The 25,034-nt window shown below is 40.9% G+C and overlaps 1 protein-coding gene across 1 annotated transcript in view; it reads right to left on the reverse strand.

Annotated features, from left to right (window-relative positions):
- Positions 1-4,874: 4,874 nt before the first annotated feature.
- The window catches only part of LOC124278634 (sonic hedgehog protein A-like), a 120,519-nt gene continuing 100,359 nt past the window's right edge, over positions 4,875-25,034 (reverse strand). The window contains exons 3-4 of the mRNA XM_046714401.1: positions 20,409-20,670; positions 4,875-8,669 (exon numbers count right to left, since the gene is read on the reverse strand). Of these exons, the coding sequence (XP_046570357.1) occupies positions 7,993-8,669; positions 20,409-20,670 (939 nt within the window). The 3' untranslated portion in view covers positions 4,875-7,992. The remainder of the gene's footprint in view (positions 8,670-20,408; positions 20,671-25,034) is intronic.

The following is a 25,034-nucleotide window of genomic DNA, read 5'->3' on the forward strand; positions in this document are numbered from 1 at the left end:
ATACTGTTGAATTGGTAATCTTCCCATTGAGAGATCTTGTCTGATTTTGTGCAATGAAATTAAATATATTCATGACATAATCGTAATGAATCAGTATCAAAGTACAAAAGTGCTGTGGCATGTGGTTAAAGGCATTGCCCTGACATAACGGAAATATGTAAGTAGCAGAAGCAGTACACGTTGCAGTTGGCGTATTATGTGTAGTGGAAACAGACGCAGCAGTATATGTGGTAGAAGAAGAATAGATAGTTGTAATGGCAGCTGACAACCTACTGATAGTAACAGCAGCAGCAGCAGTAGTAGTAGTAGTAAGTAGTAGTAGTAGTAGTATTACTGTAGTAACAGCTGCAGATGTAGCAGCAGTAGTAGTAGTAGTAACAGCAGCAGAAGCATCAGCAGTAGTAGTAGTAGCAGGAGCAGCAGTAGCAGCAGTAGTAGTAGTAGTAGTGGTAGTAGTAGTAGCAGTAGCAGTAGCGGTGGTAGTGGTAGTAGTAGTAGTAGTAGTAGTAGTAGTAGCAGCAGTAGCAGCAGCAGTAGCAGCAGTAGTAGTAGTAGTAGCAGCAGCAGCAGCAGCAGCAGCAGTAGCAGTAGTAGTAGTAGTAGTAGTAGTAGTAGTAGTAGTAGTAGTAGTAGTAGCAGCAGCAGCAGTAGTAGTAGTAGTAGTAGCAGCAGCAGCAGCAGTAGTAGTAGTAGTAGTAGTAGTAGTAGTAGCAGGAGCAGCAGCAGTAGTAGTAGTAGTAGTAGTAGTAGTAGTAGTAGTAGTAGTAGTCGTAGTAGGTTCTTCATATCATATCAATGTAAGAAATGATTCAGTTGCTGGTGATACCTACACTGTCGGAAATACCAGCTGACATCAACGATTTGTGATGCCCAGATAATGAATGTGCTTCCAGAAGTCTATCTGTATAAGCATTGTGTTGCCATTGTTACCAGTGTCCTGCCAGGCTAGTAATGGCCTGCCACTAATACCACAGTGTTGCCAGGGTTACCAATTCCTGCCAGGGATAGCAATGGTCTGCTACAAATACCAATGCCATAGTAGTGATAGCAATGTTCTGCTTTTGATACCATTGTGTTGCCAAGGTCACCAATGCCCTGCAATGCTTAGCACTGGTGCGCTAGTAATACCTTTGAGCTGCGCCAGGGTTACCAGTGCCCTTTCAAGGATAGCAATGGCCCTGTTTTAATACCAGTGTCCCGCCAGGGCCACCGATGGTCCGCTACTAACACCAATGTGCTGCCCGGGACTTAATGGGTCGCATGTCATACCAGTGTGGTCTCGGGTAAGTGTGCTGCTACTTACACCAATGTGCTGCTACTTACACTAATGTGCTGCTACTTACATTAATGTGCTGCTACTTACACCAATGTACTTCTATCTACACCAATGTACTGCTACTTACACCAATGTACTTCTATCTACACCAATGTACTGCTACTTACACCAATGTACTTCTACTTACACCAATGTGCTGCTACTTACACGACAATGTGCTACTACTTACACCAATGTGCTGCTACTTACACCAATGTGCTACTACTTACACCAATGTGCTGCTACTTACACCAATGTGCTGCTACTTACACCAATGTACTGCTACTTACACCAATGTGCTGCTACTTACACTAATGTGCTGCTACTTACACCAATGTGCTGCTACTTACACCAATGTGCTGCTACTTACACCAATGTGCTGCTACTTGCTGCTACTTACCTCAATGTACTGCTACTTACACCAATGTGCTGCTACAATTACACCAATGTGCTGCTACTTACACCAATGTGCTGCTACTTACACCAATGTGCTGCTACTTACACCAATGTGCTGCTACTTACACCAATGTGCTGCTACTTACACCAATGTGCTGCTACTACTTACACTAATGTGCTGCTACTTACACCAATGTGCTGCTACTTACACCAATGTGCTGCTACTTACACCAATGTGCTGCTACTTACACCAATGTGCTGCTACTTACACCAATGTGCTGCTACTTACACCAATGTGCTGCTACTTACACCAATGTGCTGCTACTTACACCAATGCTACTTACACCAATGTGCTGCTACTTACACCAATGTGCTGCTACTTACACCAATGTGCTGCTACTTACACCAATGTGCTGCTACTTACACCAATGTGCTGCTACTTACACCAATGTGCTACTACTTACACCAATGTGCTGCTACTTACCAATGTGCTGCTACTACACTAACACCAATGTGCTGCTACTTACACCAATGTGCTGCTACTTACACCAATGTGCTGCTACTTACACCAATGTGCTGCTACTTCACACAATGTGCTGCTACTTACACCAATGTGCTGCTACTTACACCAATGTGCTGCTACTTACACCAATGTGCTGCTACTTACACTAATGTGCTGCTACTTACACCAATGTGCTGCTAATACACTTATGTGCTGCTACTTACACCAATGTGCTGCTACTACACTAATGTGCTACTACTTACACCAATGTGCTACTTCTTACACCAATGTGCTGCTACTTACACTAATGTACTGCTACTTACACTTATGTGCTGCTTCTTACACCAATGTGCTGCTACTTACACTAATGTGCTACTACTTACACCAATGAAATGATTGAAATAGCATTGACCTGCCGTAGGTGCCAATCTACTTCTAGGCATACGAATGTGCTTCCAGAAATACCAGTGTGCTGAAATCACTGTTTTCTCTGATACCATAACCTTGCCCCCTCTCAGAGCTCAATCAACACCTATACAATCTATTAATCTATTAATCCCAAGATCACGACTGCGTCTGGAAACATTGAAGTCTCGATGTTATCTGCAGTTGTTGTCTCGGTATCAGTAATGTCCCTCATTTCCCTGTAGTTATATCCGTCTGTATGGGACATTTACAACTCCTCTGTGAACCAATTCGCTGACCACATAGCCACAACTCTACCCTGACCTGTAGCTGGGGACACAGCCAGAGAATAAATGGCTTTATCAGATATTTGGTCACACGAAGAAGTATTTATTTCTTCATACAGTAAGAAAATGCGTTATAAAAATCAATAAGGCTACCACTCATCTCTCCCGTGTCAGTCTGGGTCAAGGAGCTATCACCAGTGTAAGAAAATTACGAGAAAGGTTTTTCTAGTTCCGGATCCAGGCCGATTCCTCGTTTAACTTACCCAAAGTTTATTTCCTGGTTCCGAAGAGACTGTCCCTTGTGACCGGTGTTTGACCAGATTTGTTCCCCTGCAATTTATGACCGTCTGTAGCCCCCCTGAGTCATCCTTCTAGCTGGTACAGTTAGGGCGGGAGACAGTTTCAATTACGAAGCGAATAATTTCCCATGGGTGAGTTTCAGATAATCTCTCAATAGCATGTGATTTTATTTCTTCTAAAATACCACAATCACTGCATTTGTGGTACTGGGTAGGTGAACGGTTAACGTGACTGCTTTTCGGGCCATCAGTTCCGATATGGGCGGTGTGGGGTGGGTTTTTTTTGTTTTTTTTGTTTGGTTGTTGTTGAATTGGTTTGTGTGTGTGTGTGTGTGTGTTAAGCCTAGTAAAGCGTTCGCTCGTCACGCCAAAGACCCTGGTTCGAATCCCCACATGGGTACAATGTGTGAAGCCAAGTTCTGGTCTCCCCTGCCGTGATATTGCTGGAATGTTGCTAAAAGCGGCGTAAAACCCAACGCACTCACTCACTCCTATATGGATATATTGTTTGAAACCAAGTCATCGCCTTGTATCTGGTGAGTTTTGATTATTTGTTGAACGGGGCACTCCCAAATATTCAAATCTCGTCGTGAAGTTGACCAAAGACTTCTGTGAATGACATCATCGAGCTACGCAATTACGATAACATGGCGTGCAACCGATGCCTGCTCGCGTCATACAAAACTATGCTAAATGATGGTAGTTTCCCTGCCATTGCGCTTGACATAGAGGGCTTAAACAAGGACGGGCCCGCTCGGGGTCAGGTTATCGTCAGATCGGGCTATTCATATTAAAACTATGGTATCTCAGTAGGCAAGCAATATAAACCGACCTCATAAAATCGGAGTAGTCGAAGCAATGCGCACACGCATGTACGTAGCTGTGTAAGGGCAATATGTTTTAACATCAATCACTTCATGTAGCTCCGACATATAGCTGGAATATTTCTGGATGCGGCATTAAACAACAAACAAATAAACAACCTTCTTGAGTATACACGTTCACCTTACACACCAGTACACGTGGTTCAGGGTGACTTTTGTGATAGCCTTTGCTTCCCGACGGTGTTGACCGTTGGTCAGGCTGAAGTGTTTCTCCCACATACACCTAAAACCTTTACCGGGATACATTTTATTTCCATTCCAAGTGGTGGACATTTTCATATTTCGCGGATCAGTGATCAAAATGATACCCGAATCAATTGACTATTTAGAGTGAGTGAGTGAGCAACATGCAGTATCAGCATTCCAGCACTACAACACTGCACACGTTGGAGTGGAACAATGGAAGATTCCGATGTTGAACACCGACGACGGTGTCCAACATCAGCCACAGCTGCTATAAAGTACACGACTATTGCGCAAGTGTTTTGATTGTGATAAAGTGTTTTGATTGTGACTTACAGGTATTTACGGGTTTGTTTTTTAGTTGTTGTTATTATTGTTTTGTTTATCTGTCTTTCTCTCTCTCTGTCTTGTGTTTTTTGTTGTTTAAGGGGCGGTGTTCTTCTTCTTCTACTCTAAGCAAAGGTAGCATATGCTTTGCAACCCTTTCATGGGGTGTGTTGAAGCCCCAGGAATCCTTAAGGCCTCAGCTGACGACCAAGGTCGTGCAAATTAATGTGTTGATAATACACTCCTTCAATGACCAATTGAAAACATACGACTGACTTCTTCAAAAGTGATTTATTAATATACAATAACGAAATAAATATTTTACTTATAGAATCCACGGAGAGCAAAACCTGTTGCTGGGATAGTCAAAAACATTGATAAACTGGGAAAAAAGGGAAAAGTACAGTTAAAACACAAAGCTGGCAAAATGGAGACAAATTCAGCCCATGAGAAGCTGGCAAAACTAGCATACCAGCCCCTCGGTACGGGTAGCTTACTGTTGGAAACTAGGGAATGGCAAAAGCATTAGAACACCTTTGGGACTGTCAAACAACAAGTAGCACGCGCTAGTGTCATGTTCATCCAGTTCATATTTTCTGAAAAGAAACAAATACACTGAAACACTGAAAGACACGATAGAAAATCCATGATGGCTCGTTCTGGTTCGGGTTTCCCAGGCTGACAAAATATTTAAGAACCGGAAGAAAAGATGGTTATTGCTTGTTTTCTTTTTAGTTTTTAGACTGAAAGAAGTAAATAGCAACAAAAAATAGATCCTCCAAGACATTAACTAAACATGTATTGTCATACTCAAATTGAACAATAATAAATAACTGCTTAAGTACAATGCCCTTACAGAGATCGCCTATAATCGCTCAGTGTTTGAAGGGTTAGTTTTAAATACCTACTGGAACACAAAGATATTTTTTCATGACATGAGATGGAGCTTTTAACGCACTACTGATCCTGTTTTGACGCTGCTCCTCACATCTTCAACTTCACACCCCTGTTTAGGTCAAAACATTGTGGTACAGAGAACAGTGCGGGGACGGTTACTTACTAGAGAGATGACCAGGTACGGCTCATAGAATCGCTTTCTTCGATTAATCTACAGGGAAGGTGATCGCCTCCATCTTGGAACGTCGTTTGACGTTTTCTCGCTAAGAACGTGACTTTGGGTTGAGTGAACATTAAGCCAACGACAAGACAATCCATTTATGAAATACGTTTTCAAAAGACTAATGACACATTATCTCTGACGAAACTATTATAATAACCGATCAAATTTTCCTACGCAAACTGAATCCATCAGTATTACGATTCACTGATGTAAAGATCGAATCAAGAAGGTCGTCATGGAAGCGTTCTAATGAAAGGGAGACAACTCAGTATACCACACACATTCACTCTCGAACATTATCGTGGGAATGGACGATCTATCACAACCGATTACCACATTTTCAATGGAAAGTGCGTCGTTTGAAAAGGGGGTCTATTTACCAAGGCGCCATCTATACAGAGATATTAAGGGGGGTAACTTGATGGTTACTACCAACGCATACCGCTAAATAATAGACAAGACATACACACATGAAGAATGTATGTATAGGAACACCCCTCGCAGTGTTTTGTTAATTGTGTACATGGCAGACTGGATTTCTTTCAAATCTGGGCTTCATAATCTTTGTTGTAAATTCTTTTCCATTAACAAAACATCAACAGTAATTGGAAAACAGGCAAATCACAAAATGCTGTATCGGTTAATTTGGTATTTCAGCTTTTCTTCTTACTCAAATATATTCATGAAAATATAACCTAAGAAAACAGTAAACGCTTTCCTAAAACCCATCTAGCTACACTAGGCAGAATACACTATGTTGTATTCGATGAGGCGAGAATACAATTTACCTCAAATTACGGACAAAGCGTAATAAACCTTCTGATTGTAAACCATAACATAAATTAAATGCTGTCTTGGTTATTTTGGTGGTATAGCTTTTGACAAATGCTCAGAAACGATTATCAGAAAATACATTTAGTGAGTATGTACACGGTACGGCTGATCTCAACCTGGCCGATAAGGCAGAATGGAAATAAAACAGCCTCGTACATGAATATACTGGTTTACATTGCAAGGAAACTGAGATTAATCTATAAAAAGATCCTCCAAACAAATTGTCGTAAACTTAATATTTAAAATATATATTTTTAATTAAACAGGCGTTATTAATTTTTAAACTCATCACGTTATCTCAAACACTTGAAATGGACAAATTCGGACAGCAGCATCTAACACGAATTGAAAAAAATGGGAGCAGTTCATCTGAATATTTAATCATGGACAGGTCGTAGATGTACTAATGAGAAGAGGCCAGGGAGGCTGTGACATTGAAAACATTTATATATCTATATAACGTTGCTGCTAGAGTCTTTGAGCATTTTGCTTCATTTAAATTAGAAAAATAAACAGTACCTAAACACAACATATTGCGTATCCTGACAAAATCTATTTGTTGATGTATTTAGAGTAAGGTATAATCTAATATGGTGTATCTGTTATGGTGAATAGAGTAAATATAACATGGATAATTGTCATTCTTCAGTTGTTTTATTTTTATAGAATTAGTCTGGGTACACGTATTTTTGTGAGAGAAAGTTCATGAACTTAAGACAGTTGGATGCATGGAATTAAATATGGTACATATTATAAACATGCTGTACATTCGTGTAATTTATCTTGAGGACGTGTTGTATTATGATGCTTTAGGTCTGTCTGTACAAAAATACACTACTCAATGTCTCTACACCGAATATAGTGGAAATGATGTATAAAATTTGGCTTTCAAATAAATAAAATGTTAATGTATGAAAAATGCATTGTCCAGCTACTGTCTTGCTATTATCTATTGACATACATATTTAATCAAAACATCATTCAAAGATATACACAGGTGTCATCAAAACACTGATGACGTCATGATGTCAAAAATGTCAGCACACTGTGACGTCACAATGACATCAGTTTTAGTTTTGTGTTATTCTCATAGACACACATGAAGTCAATATAAGCTTCAAAATCACATGCGTACAAGCAGGCTTTGGGTTTGAAATATGGGAGTGTGTTCTCCTCCAGTCGATATTTAGCAAAGCACTGATATGCACACCGACATGCCTTGTCTGTCAAAAGCACTATTTCAAACAACTCCACTTTCAATATTTTGTCAGAAGTCGCATTCTGGCGTGACGTCATATGGCGGTATTGTGACCTCATAGCGGTATTGTGACGTCATATGGCGGTATGGTGACCTCATAGCGGTATATTGTGACGTCGCAGCAGTCAGGGTTACGTCGACAAACCTTTGTCTGAGATTAAGTGTTCACATCTACACACACATCAAGGAACATATAAAACACTCCTGCTAAGGAAGAGTGATGCAAAGTTGTAGAGAGCCTTCGCGTACCTGTGAACACCCTTGGGGTCTGGGGTGTTCACTGCGCTGGAGAGTTGCGTTAGCCACGGCGCATGCGCAGATAAGTCATGAAGGCCTCGTATAGGCGCAAAAACAAGGTGAGCTATGTTCGCATTATTGATAACAGCGTAGCAGGAAGCGACTACGCCATCCACAACGATTGTACCACTGTGGGTAAGAGGGGCATACACACCCCTTTCAGTCCTTGATGTAACCATGGTAACGCGTGACGCTTTTAAATATTCCACGTTGTCGTCATGGTACAGCAGATACTGGCCTGGTTTTACCGTCTCCGCATACACGACGACGCTGTTGTCGAACACATCCGTTGTACTGTTGGAGTCACTGGCGTAGATCAAGTGTTTCGCCGTCAGCGTGATTGTTCGTCCATCTTCAGTCCCTATGGTGTAAAACAAAGCCGTCTCTCCCGTGTTGCGATCAAGAAACGTTATAACTTCACTGAACTCCAGCTGTCCGTCACTACCCACGCTCAGGACCATGTCCCCAACTGCCAGACGGTCCATGGAAACGGTTCCTCTTTGCGTGGTCACCATGCCGTACCCGGGGAAACAACCGCCGATTTTGATCGCCACAGAGGAATCTGGAAAATAAGCAACAGAATGAAAAACAGATAAATATAAACGACCATATCCATCTTATCAATCTCAGTCTTCTTTACTTCAAACTACTCGTTGAATGTTACACTAAGAGGACTCACACACCTGACGCGCGGCAATTCGCTTTAAAGAATCATCTCCCTTAGGGACCTATTACCGCGGGGTTGAACCCCAGATTTGCCTTGATATCATCCTTGTTTTGTCACCACTATACTTGTGCTGAAGGATTCGCCAAAATGTGAAACATGGTTAAACTGGTAAACTGTCTCAGTTCGGTATTTACTCCTGCATAAATCCAACGCGCCGTGACATAACAGAAAGACTGTTCATCGTACAAGACTCACTCGCGCACTTAATATTTCAACCATGACAATAGGTAGAGGCGAGGTAACTCGCGCACTTAATAGTTCAACCATGACAATACGTAAAGGCGAGGTAGCCTTGTGGGTTAGACATACGCCCGCCACACTCGATCGTCAGAGAGACTGGGTGTGACAACGAAAAGAGTCGTCCTTGCATTGGTCATCAAAACCTGGATTCCCCCTTTGTATCAATTAATCAAGTCAATTATGCATCATCAAATCAAAGTGTTACAAATGCACCAAGTACTCAAGCGCGTTCGAGTCCAACACACAATGAATAAATGGATTATTGAATTGTTTGATGGGCAGTCCTGCCTGACAACGGTACGAGGGTGCATACCGAAACGTCCCTTTAAGGCGGTCTTGAAAAAGTTGTTATCCATAGAGTGTGTGTACTCCGTAAATGGAATATTGCTTAAAGCGGCAGAACAAATAATACTCTGTTACCATGTCAATTTCATGGTGACCGTATGTAATTTAGCATTGATCGCTACAGGTCCAGAATAACACTACGGCGCTTATAGTCTCGTGGATGAGGTGCGTATCGATGATGCCTCCAGCTTTGCCGTCGAATGTCATGTAAGTTGGTTGATTGCAATTTGTATGTTTCGCCTACATGAGATATAATTCATGATTTTTAATGAGTGAAGCCATCTTTCCCGTAGGTCAGTGAGAGGCAGGTATAATTTTAGGTATGTGTTTACAGGTATGTATTTACAGGTATATGTCTAAAGGTATTACCTGCTCAGTCTGCAGCAAACGCCAGAAATACTCCCAATTTTAAATATAACACTTCCCTGTTGTTATAGTAACAGCTAATGCGATGGCCTGGTCAGTCACCAGAAGTAGGCTTCACACATTGTACCCATGTGGGGAATCGAACCCGGGTCTTCAGCGTGACTAATGGACGCTTTAACCATTAGGCTACCCTAATACCCTTATTCACTAGAAGATTCAGGAGTAGGACCCTGGTCAGTTTCGGAAGCGGCGACTAGTGGTCGAGCATCAATGACGCATGTTGCATGTCAGCGTACCCTGGCGGCATTGGACATTGTTCTTGCTGTCAACCACTGGTTCGAGTTTTCCAGACTCGAACAGATAAAGCCCCATCACCCTATCCTCTCTCGAGAGCTGCTAATTGTTGCGCTGAGCACCATTCAGTCACTCAGAGATGGACCTGTTCAGATACAACCTAAACAACTGCTCAAAATAAACTTCAATGCTTTTTCATCAGAAGATGAATAAAAAAAATCTGTTCGTCTAAAATGTCATATTCAAGCGGTTATGTATGCGTGCGTGCGTGTGTGTGCATATGAAAAAAAGCAAACTCTTTCAACTCTTTCAATATTTCAGCCATATCAAGGAGGCACATACCAGCAGCGGACTTCATACGCTCTCTCCATGTGGGGAATCGAACCTACCAACGGTCCACCACATTAAGGAATGCTGGAATCGTCTGAAATCAGCCCATGCCAAGAATGGAAGATGAAGACGGAGATTTCGATTGTCTTCGATGAAGCAAATGTTTAGCTGTATCAAACTTTTATATGCATTTTATTCTGCATTGGCTAAAACCATAAAATATGACCATTTAACAGCAGTAATGAAAGGCAGCTTAGCATTACTCGTAAAATCGTTGATCTAGCTGAAAGATTGTCGACAAGGGTGTAAAATCCTATTCACTATTCATTGTAGAGCCACGGCCGCTATTAATTCGTCTTTTTATACAGGCGTCAGACCATTAATATTGATTGTCTTTTGAAAAAGATTTGTCAGAATCAAAGTAGTTTACTTGACTTTTATTCATATTCTTCCTAGGATGTTAAATGTTTCATCTTTTCGAAATCATAACATAAATTATTACTGCAATTATAATTCTCTACAGTTTCCTGTTTGGTAGGGGCGTGGCATCAAATCAACACCAGTCAACTATAAGAGACAGAAAAGTCCAATCCCACAATGTTTGATAATGATCGGAAGAGGACTGTCCTCTGGTAGTAATTAATGTGTTTAACTAACAATCAAAGTACAACTGAGTTCCAGTCATGTTCCTCTAGGGTGTACATGCATATTTCAATCAATACTGAACCTGGTATCTTAAGTACATACAAAGTACCCGCAGCGAGTGTGATATGGCTTTCCTCGCGACTGAGTACAGGCGCCGCCGACAGTCTGTCGCGCCTAGCCGACGGTGTGATAAAACTCTACACTGATTCCGATTCGAGATGGCGGACATATCAAACCGATCTGTCATTCATTTTCAAAAAGTGTCACTCAAACCCCAAGTCGACAATAGATAAAACAGCGTCGGCAGGTTTTCTCGCCTTGGTGGCAAAACTATCGTGTGGTGGTTCTGTACTAATCGGCGGAACTGGGTGACGACAAAACGTCATTGAAAACAAAGCCGATCAACTCACAGGAGCAATATACCGCAGGCGTCAGACTGATATCATTTTATGACTAGAAATAGTTATAGGGGAAGCCTCATCTGCTTCAAAATTCGGATCCTGGTTGTGGGATGGACAGGGCCGCGGCTGATACTATCTGTTCTTTAATGCATTCAAAGGATCACAGATATACAAAAGCGTCCATTGTTCAAACAATTTTATTTCAAAATGTGAAATTTAACCCTATGTTAATGCAACCCAGTACGGCTGTTTTCGTGTTATGCTAAATTGCATCCGTGTTTCAAATTGCAGTCGGAGTTAACTAGCAACAGCTGTTCTTGCGTGAAGTCTTTTTAATAGCACCAGGCAAAACTCTATGAATTAAGCTTTTCGGTCTCAAATCGTGTTTCTTCACATTCTTTGTTTTGAAACTAACATAATTCTTCATTATTGTCAAAATAATTAGCTGTTTGAAAGGATTCGCATTAACCAGATGGTTTGTTAGGACATAATACAGGGGATAGAATGCACACATTTGACAACTGGAGTTGACCAAAACACGACAAACCTTGTAAAAACGAATGCCGAAATACAACTGTGATCATATGAAATACCTCAAGATCGATTAACCATTTCTTCACCTTCATAACCATTTCTTCACCAATATGAGCGTGCAAGTTCCTTTTTACCCGACAGAACAAGACAAGGAAAGGAAAAGGCAAAGAAACCTGATAATTATTGTTTTCATTTCAATGCTTCTTTAACACATTGTTTCATATAAACAATGGGAGCGACGTGATAGCCAAGTGGTTGAAGCGTTCGCTCGTCACGCCGAAGCTTCGGGTTCAATTCCCGGAAGCGGTGTGGCCAATTTCTGGTTCCCCCGCCGTGATATTGCTGGAATATTGCTGAAACGGCGTAAAACTACACTCACTCACTCACTCACTCACTCACACTCATATTAACAATGATTTCTGCATCTGCCTATGAAATATTTCTTCATCAAAGGGAATCTCGAAGAAGTATTATCAATTGTACAATGAAAAATATTTTTATAAGTATCTGTAAATATTCTCCAATATGGTACACATACTAACGTACACAAATCTATGCGATACCAAAGGCGGCCTGATGCTACAGTTGAGCATCGAAGGGACTCCGTCACCATTGTCATAATGACTGTGAAAGTCAATCAATGACTATATGTAGACATCCCAGTCACAGATTGATAAAAATAAGTATTTTTTTAAAACAGACAAATAAGAAATGTTTGAACGACTTGAGTTAGTTTCCAAATAATGCTTACGTATAGTAAAACGTCCAAACTATGATGCACGATTTTGAAAAATATCTTTATATCTGAAAGTAATTCACTGCTTTAAAATGCATCGTGAACGGGAGTCTGCGATCGCGGTAGCCAATCACACGCATGTGTAACGCCAAGTCTGACAGTTCATTCCGAGTACACAGGGCCAGTATACACCAAATAGCGTATGGATATGTGTCGTTCTCGCACGCCCAGAAAGATCACCGACGAACCCTGTTGCGTCAAGGGCAAACACAACAAAAATCTACAGAATGTGACGTAGAATATTTAAACATTCAATAAGAGATTTCTCAATCATGCTCAAATTGAAATTCTTCAACTATTTGAAAGTTAACCCTCCTGTCCCTCCACCAAGGCCTAAGCAACTGTCTGCAAGCACAGATGGGCGAAAGTTTCGGGTAGCCCCTTTAGCTGTTTACACAAGTTAACGTTTTCGTGACTTTCTGCGGTGCTTGGACGAGACTTTAAACATTGAGGTCAGAAGTCAAATCAAAATGGCGGATATATAAGTCGGTTCGCCCGAGATCTCGCGCCTCCCTCACGTGATGTGTAGACGAAAGCACATTTTCAGTTTGCCGACTGTTTGGGGTTTGTTTTAGGTGTATGGGGTCTTGGGTCAGCTCTGTAGTGCGTGGGTCAAGTAAAATCAAACGTTCTTGGTCATGGGGCACTTTTAATCGCACAGGCGGGATGGGTGGGAAACAACAAATGAACGTTGTTTCTCAAATGTTACACGGACCTACAGTTAATAATTAAGGTTCAACAGACAAAACATCTGCTATAGTGCAACTGTACACATATAACGGCTACGCGTTTCGAACCCAAACTGGTTACATGTACCATAATGTGAGTAATGTGCTTCACAAGTTCGAACCTGGAATTTACAGTTCACTGTGAAAAAAATATAGCTTGAGGGCATTGTAAAAAGCAATGACGTTTGGGTCAATAGGACAAACAGTCTAAGGTACAACAGTTCCCTGTTTCAGATGGAACAAAATTAGGATATCGCCTATACTGAATACTCTGCAATAGGGTCTAATCACTTTGATGACATATAACAATATCAAGTTTTACTGTTCAGTGTATTTAGGCATTTGCTAACCGATGAAAGAAAAGATGTTCCTGTTCGAATCTCTAAGTTTTTCCATGCTTGAGCCTAAAAGCGCGGTCGTCATGTTTATTGCATGAAAACATGATGACGCGTTTTTATTGTGTGTCAGTATATGTATCGTCAGTGTGAGTGTAGATTTAGTGTCAGTTAGGTGCAAATCCACTGGTATCCCTAGTACGTTTGTCTCAAGTCCATCAACACCCTACATGATAATGCTGACCCTAATCCCGTATATACATATACGTGTATCGGTCTCATACTAGTCACGATGACGCCGGTGTCGACGTGACCACCAGGAAAGACTGCCCTTTCAAACCTGTGACATAGCAGAAAGTTATGACTTGATACTTACAATACATGATAAAAAAAGACTTGTCGCGATCTATGCGTTTATGCACATAACGGGTGGATAACTGCCCCACTCTAGTTGTGCCATGTATCCGGTATACATAACGGGTGGACTGGTGGATAACTAACAAAGACATACGACCGCTGTTCATTGTAGAGAGCGTTAGTGCATTTTCTAAAATTCTAAAACCACATTTCGCTATGACAATCACGTTCAGTCATATCAAACCACAGTTCATATATTCACCATGCAATATTCCAGGGTCCAGCATTACAATATGGAACCTACCCGAGTCAGTACACGTCGTACAATGCGATGTATTCAATATATATTAAAAAACGCCATTGCCTCAATGAAACAGTATGTGAGCGGTCTTCATATCAGCCCCAATTAGGGGTTTGAGTGTATATAAAAAGTGGGGCGTATTTGTGAAATGGGATAGCCAATATTTTGGAAGGTTTCAAGTGTATTTGCAATATCGTTGTCAAGTATTATCAAAGCTACTGAAAAGAAACGAGCTCCCTCATTAGCGACAAATCCGTAAACCACGTCAAAACATTGATGTTGTTTCATCTAACAACTCCATGTGGATCGTCCCCTGAAAATCACCACCGTATTGTACGTTCACTCTAAAGGAGAATAATTGTTTATGTCGCCAATGTTTATATTTCTCTTAGCGGCCTAATACCTGGTTTATTCCTCTTACTGGCCCCCATGAAAGGTGTTTCCACCACAATAGATTTAATGTGTGGAAACCGGCTGGCAAATTGACATTTCGCTATACTTTTCATTTGCTCTATTTACTTGAGTAGAGAGCATTCGTTTTAACGACAAACATAGGATTGTGTCTTGCATTCCAATCCCGGTGCGATTCCATGTTCCTATTTTACACTCAACCCAAAGGGTGCGGGTTTCGCCGCTTGTATTGTACTATTTCACAGATTAAGAATTTGACACCATCACCTTCTCGCGAATAGGATCACGCTGGCACCGAAACATTGGATGTTTATTGGGTAATAGGTATAACTAATTGACATTTAGTTGATACAACTGTCAGAGTGTGTAAATACTAACACAGACCCAGACTCGGTGGCTACTGGACGTTTGCCGTCCTTTCTCTTGGTTTTGTTCGGAAGGGACAACTAGTGTTATGAAGAATGTCGATGGATTGGGGTCACCTTTAATGGAAACACGCCAAAACAATTGTCATCAGAGACAAATTATATTGATCAAAGGGTAGCTTGTCGCGATCCAAGTAGAAAATCAGCTTTCCTAGAGTTCATATAGCGTTGGTGTTGTACCGCCTTGTATTAACACCTATACTTGTACAGGTAAATGCTACAACTCCACATAATTACATTCATAAAACGTTTACGGGCGCCCTCGGTCCCACGCTGATAACATATTTTACTCTATTAACTAACATCAAACACGCCGACTCAAACTGAATTTCCAAGGTATTTTATCAGAAGGATGATGACGAAACGCACAATGTCATCCCAGAGTGTTAAATGGGTACCGTTAAATGTATTTCAATATTTTAGAGAAACGTTTTTGCAATTCTATTTCATACGTACAGCTTCCGGATATCTTAATTCTTACGAATGATAACCAAAATACACTGGACGAGGTGAACCCAAATACGTATACCAAGCGAGCTATTCTCGTGTCAGACCAAACTTCAAAGGGAGCTCAAAATACAATTAGTTGACCCCACAGACGTCCACGTTAAGAAGGAATCCCCTGACAAAAAAACTAGCCTCGGAGAATTTCCGAATTCCGACGAAGGCCAAGGACCTACGCTTGCCAGGTACGACGCTATTCGCCGTCGCCGCGCGCACGTCCTACAAACATCCACGGCATTCTCTGCGCATGTCTCATTCTTTAATGCGCATGCCTCATTTTCTGTCTAATTGCTTCCGGATCAACGCCTTTTAACTTATATGTTTTACCGCTACCACGCGGGTGAGAAAAAATTTGAAATTTAAATTAGTAACATGCTTTAGTGCAATTTCGATTTACGGAGATTAAGGATTGAATCAACAGCCACGCAATGTGTGATATGGAATTAAGTTCAACGGTACGTAAAATGTCACCGAGGGAGCATCAGTCATTGTTTTAAGCGAGACAGGTAAATAAAAAATCTGGTCAACAATAGCTGTATCCACTGTAGAAATATCACTACCAACGCAAAACGGGTAAATATTGTTGAGGTAAACGCGATGTTATAACCTTACAGACTGTAGGTATTCGTTTCAGGAAGTCAAGGTAGACAAGCATAAATTATATTTCATCGGTGCCTTTTTCTCTTGTCTGTAGCCTGAGCAAGACAAATACAATGTACTTTTACCATGCTTATATTATATTTTCTGTCATTTATTTTCGTTTGAAATTTCAAGCAAAAGAGGTGCATGGAGAGTTGTTGGCAACATTTCAAATCAATGAGGACGACAATCGTTGGATTTTTACTTGACCTCGGTACAACGTGGTAGTCTCGGGCTTGCTGACAAGTGTGAATGTCGATGGCTCTCTTGACATGTGAGGGCCAGGATCTGTGAAATTGTTGCGTTATCAGAGCCGACGCGATTTGTCATTAATATAACGGTGCATTTCGTGTATCAAAATAAACTTGACATTAGAGCATGCGTGATACGATTTAGTTCGTTATATTGCCACCTATAGTACACACACCAGAGGTAATAGGCTGCTCCTCGCTCACACGTCATGGAAACGCCTAGTCATTTTACCATTGTCGTGTCAGACAAAGTTAGTCTTCTCCAGCTATCGAGTCACTTTTGTGGGCGGATGTTAAGGTACATTAAAGAGAAAGTAAAAGCTGCGTCCCCTGACATGTGGAAGAGAGTGCAGGTTATGGCGAATCATGGGGGTGGGGTACGGACATACGACACTAGGTAAATATACCCACTGAGGGTCGGGAGGGGTGGGGTCTTACACATTATTATTAAATTTTCACAGCACTACCTATGCGCAGTGTTATAAATTGCCGGACAGAGGCAACTGTATGCCTTAATACATTTTTTCTTCTTAAAATGTCCAAAATTTGTCAGCTGCCGTTTTGATCTGAAGCAAGACTTTGAACTATCAAAGTTCACTCAGAAATTGATACCATTCTTTACGGCAACCCTGCTCTGCCAAATACTAGTTATGAAAATATCTTTAGTCATGTGCATAAATACATTGTCCGAAGTAAGCGCTTCGATTAATGAATAATATGTCTTAATATTATTATGTCCATTCATTACGTCCATTCATTATTGTTCATGTTTCTGATGGGAGCGGGCGGTAATAAGTTACATAACTTGTGCCCAATCCATTTCAACATTGAATAAAATATGTTCAAACAAACAACTGTATACTTAAAATGTGCATTTGACCCAAGAATTACAAACGTTATGAAAACGTTACTGAGTTGAAAACAGTCGTAAAAACCTGCAAACGTTGGGCCGAAACATTTGCTATGACATTAATCAAATGCATCTCTATCGAACAAACATTTCTTCTTTAGTTTTCACTTTAGCCATATGAGCGTAATGTGGGTATATTACGTTTTCCTTCTTTTCTCATCAGCTGTGTGGACCAGAGGTCTGAGTACAATTGAGTGTTTATAGTGAATGACACAGCGGTACAAAAAAAGCAAACTAAAGTTCAATGTCCCAGAAAGACAAGTCTGCAACTGAACCGCGCTCTTGGCTTGTACTTTAACCACAGATCATGCCATATACACGGATGTTCCGGTTACACGACAAAAGTATGTAGATAGTCCAGTTTGGACCAGACTATCCCGTGACTGACATCATGAGTATCTACCTGCGCACTTTGGATAAGTTGACATGCATCAACAAAGTCCGCGACCCGATCATACGATCCCATTAGTCGCCTCTTACGACAAGCATGGTCTGCTGTAGATCACTTGTAAGCCGGCTATTCACGGGAGGGGGGTGGTTCCTCACGCCCGACCGTGTCATTAAACGAAGACATCTACGTTGGTACTGATCATAAGAAAACTGTCTGGGTTCTTTCCCTTTTGACATGATGTCAGTTTCAACCTGTTTACCAACCTCTGACCAAACTTTATACTTCTTCTATCTAACTGTCAGCAAGTGAGTATTGATTTGTACCGTCCTTCAGGGACTGCACTACCACAGACATCTGTTATTAAAGAAATGTTTTGTGTTTTATATTTTATTGTACAAGTTAAAGTTTGTCATAGTTTCAGTCAAAATTATTTGTCTGGTGTTGTGAAGTAATATTTTTGTTGTTTACGGCGTTGAAAGGAGTATCAGACACTCACCTGCAAGGAAAGGTTGGGAACCTGCTTTAAATTGATATGAGGGCGCACCTGCGTAAATCGAACTTAGCAACATGACTAGTGCAATTCTATATCGTGTGGGTTTTTACGATTATGTCGACAAAAACATCGTTGATCGAGCGATGCAGTCCATCAGTGTTACAAGGATCAGCTACTCAGTCAATGAATTATATACTTCCTCGGAATAATGTATTCCCATAAGAAGAAGAGTCCGCTTGACGTAAAACTATTCGGTAGTGGGGTAAAATACCATTGTTATTGGTCAATAACACTTATCAAATCTTCGGCTGTCTGTTGGTCAAAACATCGGTCATCCAGAACAATAATCATGTAGACGGTTGTCCACCATTACACAAACATCATCGGTCGTCCATTAAATAATCATGTAATCATTTCAGTACCATATCATCGGCTGTTTATTATAGAATCATATCATCGGCTGTCCATTATAGAATCATATCATCGGCTGTCCATTATAGAATCATATCATCGGCTGTCCATTATAGAATCATATCATTGGCTGTCCATTATGGAATCGTATCTTAAGTTAAGAAAGTAAGATTGTTTATGGATAACAACTTCTTTTATTATATATGATGCGACGTTTCGGTATGAAACACTATTGTCTGACCTGTCCCTGCCTTTCTGCAATAATGTAGCCCTTTACTGAAACAAGGCTATGTTTTCCACATGTTCAGGATCTCCTATCTAACATGGTCCTTGTCTTTTCAGTTGTAGTTGCTTGCTTCTATAATAATTATATATTGTCAGAGCCTGAGCGCTGGTCTATATGAGCGCCGCCAGCTGCCCTCGGAGACGACCACACCTGGGACCAGCGCGGAGTTACCCATAATACTCAACACTGATGAAATCGGAGAATTTTTGTCAACATACTAATTATTTTGGTCGTCATTTCTACGACCCTTATAAGAGCCGGCAAAGAAGCGGGGAGATATGCCGCTTTTGTTATACAACAAACGCATTTCTGGGTTCAGATTATTGACATAGCGACTTGTTAGTGCCTCCCCAGATTGCCGCGGCACGTTCTCGTGCTAATGGTCAAAGTTTGAAAAAAGTGACAGTGATTTTTTTCAAAAGACAAATCCGCGGATGACGACCGCCGACCAGTGAGAGTCGCAAGCACGGCTGTGCTTTGTAAATGGCAATGTAAGTGTTCCAGTACAGAGAAACACTGTCAGAGCAGGTTCTTGTGATCTAAATGTGTATTTGAATATGAAAAGGCCAAGATCATATCACTATCATCCACTATTTGTACCAGGGCTAGGTTTTCCTCGCCAAAGACAATACTACTTCAGGGAAAAGTAATACAAAGCAAAGTCTGTTAACAAATTAACAAAAACATATCGGTCGCTTTCATTGGATGAATGTTGTTTCACGGCGCATTAATTCTTTATTTTGCGGCAAGGGTCGAGGTCGAAGTAATGCCATGAGATGAAAGTGTTTTGAAACATTGGGTTCGAACCTGATCAGTCAGTGAGACCAATGTTTATCCATGTATCTATGTTGAGCTTCTCCTAGAGCAGAAATATTTCGGCAACAAAATATACTCAAATCGTAATTTTATTAAATTCAAACTGACTGCATGTCGTATTACCGTTAATATGATTTCACTTCAGGTTTGTTTTATCAACGAGTAATAGATACAGAATCAGAGGTAGAATATAGTCTCAGGTATTCATGAATTCCTTACAACACACAACACTCTAAAAAGAAGAAACCTCCTAAATCCGGTTTGTACCATTCCTAATATAAATGTTTGGATTAAGAAGTGTCCGGATTACTCATGGGAACTCGTCTGCATCTGATAAATTACAAAATGCAAAAGTAAACACTTACCCGACTTTACGGAACAATGAATGTGATTCCGTGACTCGTAGTAGACCCAATCAAATCCTGATTCCACAGCGAGGCGCGCGAGCATACCATATTTGGCTCTGTCTTTATCCGATGTCGTGATATCTACGGCTCTGCCCTCATAATGCAGGGAGTCCTTGGAGTGAGTCCCATCCTCATCCCATGCCTCAGTGACCCGCAGCTTCACCCCCGGCCACTGGTTCATCACCGATATCGCCAACATATTCAGCTTCTCTTTACAACGCTGAAACATACAATGGCAATATATAACATGACCCAGTGCAGCAATAATGGTACAAACATACAAACTATCCCAGGACGGATTCTGCAATAAAAGAGGTGATTTGCGGAGAATGTGAACCTGTGTTGGGTTGAGTCAATCAAATTTTTCAAAATCTGTGTTTTGGCTCAAACCTACTATATTATCAAAATGAATGACCTAACATGGTCAGTATGTGTCTTAAATATGCATATTTCTTGCTCATTTCAGCTGCACGCATTAAAGTACTTTCTCGACTATTGTTTATGTCATTTAAAAAACTACACGAAATATTTATTTATATTTGAAGATATCAAGTTTTTAAAGGAAAGTTAAAAGTTTGGACTTTACGGAATATTTAAAGTATATACATCCCGTTACGCTAATTTCAATCTAAATGTGTCTTTGTTTTGGCTCTCAACAAATCCAAAACTAAAACTATATCCATTAAAAGAAAAATATCAGTCTTCGTATAAAACAGATGAACACTGAGCAACAGTGAAGAACTATGAATAAGCTTGAGTAAACAGTCTTACTGAGGATCTCAGGTAATGGAAGTGACGTTGAGTTATCACTCTTCTATTCTGAGATGCAACTACAATAAAGAGCATAGTTATTTGTAATTTTAGGGAAATGCATTCAGTCGTTTGTCACGTGTCGTTTACTATAGAAGTCCTATATCTATAAACTGATTCTGTGTTTCCTCGTTGACCCAGCATCAAGACAACCGATTTAGCCTTCAGTTGCCGTTTTCATATATCGTATGACTGTAACGACAAAATAAACGTTCATTATGTTCCGTATTTTATTTGGCTGTCCTCGGTCTGGCTACCGTCGAGTAGACATGCGGGAATAAAGGAAGCTTTAGGTGCTATATAATCGAACAAGGCCAGACCTGGACAAACACGCGTTATATTCCATTGTATTCCACAACTGGAGTTATTGGCATTAAATCCCCTGGTTTAGGGTTGAGATTAGGTCCGTGTTGCCCCGATATATCCCAGTGTAGAACATGGTAACAAGGTTACATTGACAGCCACGGCCCGACAAACGGCATCGACACTCAATGTCATGGTTGGTCGTCTTCCTGATAATTGTCCATGGTTGAGAACAGGAACATGTTAAGATTATTTCCTAAAATAGAAGCTTGAGTTTAACTCACGTCTCATATACTATTATCTCTTTCACTTAGTCTAAAGTATATATGAAATGGGCTGAGACAGATCAGTTATTTATTTTAACATATTGACTGTATTGATCCCTTCAGCGTTCCCGTTCTGTGGGGGCGGCGAGGAAGCTGAAGACCCTGGTTCGATTCCCTATATGGGTTCAATATTTGAAGCCCATCTGTGGTGTTCCCCGGTGTGATATTGCTGGAAAGTGTGTAAAAGCGGCGTAGAACCACAGTCTTTATTACGCATTCACTCACTTCAGTTCTTTGGAGTTCAGACATATCCTTTCTAAGTTGCTAATATGTTGAGAATAGATCATTCTGTTAAAGTTTGGCGAAAGTTTAGTAAAATGAAAAGCCGTTATAACTCTATTATACTGTCTGATAACATGGCTGCTCTCACTCCCAGAAATCCTGGCAAGCCGCTTTTTCATTTGAAACCAACAATGCATGTAATTCGAGACGTCGGGTTAATTTTCAAGTTCACTGGATCCCAAAGGAAACGCGAAAACCTAATAAAGTTCAACCGAGAAAGTCAACATTACGTAACTAAATATGCCCCTGGGGGTCATGAAAAACCGGAACGGCAAAAACGGATCGGGGCAAATCGATTATCGGAAGGCAACTATTATCCAAATTAACGTGTTTGTAAAGTGTCAAAAAGGTCACGACGGTTCACTCCTTTACCCATGATAAATCGATCCGCAGTGGCAACCTAGGGCGTGATACGCGTAAGGATACATTGGCATGGAGTGCTCAGGCCCTGATTCGACTGCTTTTATTAACCGGAAGCTAACAACGAGCTGCTTGTTCAGTGATGACGAATGCGGATTTTAATTTCTTTCGAGAATGAAAAATTTCCCTTTAATTTAGAAGTTGTACTAAATTAGTTGGCATGCCTCAAGGTATACCGTATGAGAGCCTTGAGAATAGCAGCGTAACCTGGAGAAGGAGACACGGTGGACCTCCTTCAAACCCATATGTGGTGTATACGAGTCAACCCCATGGGGCTAATCTCTACATATCGTGCTTCCAACAGCGTGTTTGAGTCCGGGCGTGAGGCATGTACATATCAACAAATATATTAACGCAGTCAATTTGTAACAAATACGATACTGTGTAGGAATATTAATGACATGGTTTAAATTTTCGAACCTTATTTCTTGAATACAGAAAATATCGAATAACGTCTACATAGTTTTCATTTCTTTCTGACAAGGAGTTTTTGTTTCGGAAAACATCTGGTTAAAACGTTACTTACAAAGTATGTCAACAAAATATTCACATGTCAAATTAAACACTGAAATAAATAAATGGTTTGACTTCTGCAAATAAATAAGTTAAATCCCCTGTTGTGTTTGTTGTAAAATATCAACAACGTAAGGAGGAGAGGTCTCTGGTATTACCATGTCTATTGGGAGCATGAATCTGGGGTCGGTTTTCACTGGTAAACACTGGTACGCTTTCTGAAGTCTGTCTCGTTTAAGATCTACCAACAAGGAGTCTGACAGCTATACAGAGCTTGTAAACACTCGAGCGAGAATTTCGTTTGCGCTCACACAGCTGTACTAGGGTGCAAGTGGCTTGAGATTCAATAAGACGTAACAGAGATTCGTCAAACCCGCGTTCTAACGAATGTTGCGGGTATAAACCGTGCCTTTCGCTAAATCGCCGAAACAAAACTTCAAATTGACATTCCATACATCGATTACCTCCCTTGTAATGAGGAATTGTGTTACAAACTGAATCCCGATCGCAGATGTTTGAACTGTAAGGGGTCTCAAAGAGGACCCCTTAGATGTAAACAACAGAATGGGGGTTTTACAACCCTGCCATTGTTCAAACAGTCATGGAGAAGTCCTGTCTGACCCTCTGCTCACTACCTTCCACCCCTGGCGCTCTCGACTGGCAAACACGACAAACAACAAATTCGGACATTTTGACCGAGTGGCAATAAACTGAAATTTACAATCCATAGTTTGACCCCAGTTTGCACGGCTTCGATGAAAGACGCGTTATTGCACCCTTGAGTTTTGGGTTATGTGCTACCAAGACCGTACACTCTACACCTTATACCTACTGTAACCTGGGCAGCCTAGCGTACACAGCTTATGCTCATTCCTATCAGAGAACGTACCTGCTATATATTTAACAAGTAACATGTCCCCGTGCAGGAGCCCCAGTAAAATGGTGGGAGATTCAGAAAATCTAGACTTGCTTCATTGAGGGCTGTTGCGTTTCATTAAGACCATGGTGGAACGGAAGCTCATGGTACAGAGACTGTGAGAAAAACTGTTTCAAGTCTGTAGGTCATGTCTGTGTTAAATCTACATCTAATATTTAATATAATTTCGGTTTCAGCAATTATTTTTAATCATCATTAGAATTAATGACAATTGGAGACGAATTACTGAAATACTGTTCTCGCAATTTTAGTTTTGTGTTACCTTTATGAAGTAAATCATACATGAATAGCCTAGAATGATTATCAGCTGGTAATTCATGCAGCATGCCAGTGAGTGAGTAGTATATGCCGCTTTTGGTCATAAGGCAGATATTTGAACTAGGGACCCCCTTCCCTGCTTGATCCTTGACAATACTTTTTGCACAATTGTGCAGATGAGAGTGGCAATGACACGGTTTAACTATGAATGAATGAGACCGTTCCAATGTTTGCCGCACAGCTACGGCAGATAAGGGTCTTTGTTTCTCACAACCCAGTCACCCACTACACTGTGTTTACAACTTTAGCAACTCCAGAGCCAACTGTTGTCCACTTCAGCGTCTACGACCCCAGCCGTCCCTGTGTTTGTAGGTTCCTCATCTATGTGATCCTTGGTAAACCCCAGACAAACCGCCACAGAAAGTAGGTGTATTTCCCCGGCACAATTGGTTTAAATAACTGTCAACTAGAGTCTTACAAGGCGATGTTAATGATCCAACGATAGGCGAACATGCCTGACAGTCCGCGATTGTCATGGTCTTATGGTTGTCGGCAGGAACAGTTTATCTGTTTCCCGGCAGGCAGTTTGATGTTAATGGTGGAGTTTTGTGGGAACTTTTCAATGAAAACGGACATGGCACTTTCACTGGTGATGAGGAATGGTGCTAATGTGCTGATTTGTGGACATTTTGCTTGAACCTCTGCGATGTTAACGGATCAGACAAATTTCAATGA

The sequence above is a fragment of the Haliotis rubra genome, unplaced genomic scaffold, assembly GCF_003918875.1.
Source record: "Haliotis rubra isolate DU_JTF1 unplaced genomic scaffold, ASM391887v1 Scf24, whole genome shotgun sequence".
NCBI classification, from domain to species: domain Eukaryota; kingdom Metazoa; phylum Mollusca; class Gastropoda; order Lepetellida; family Haliotidae; genus Haliotis; species Haliotis rubra.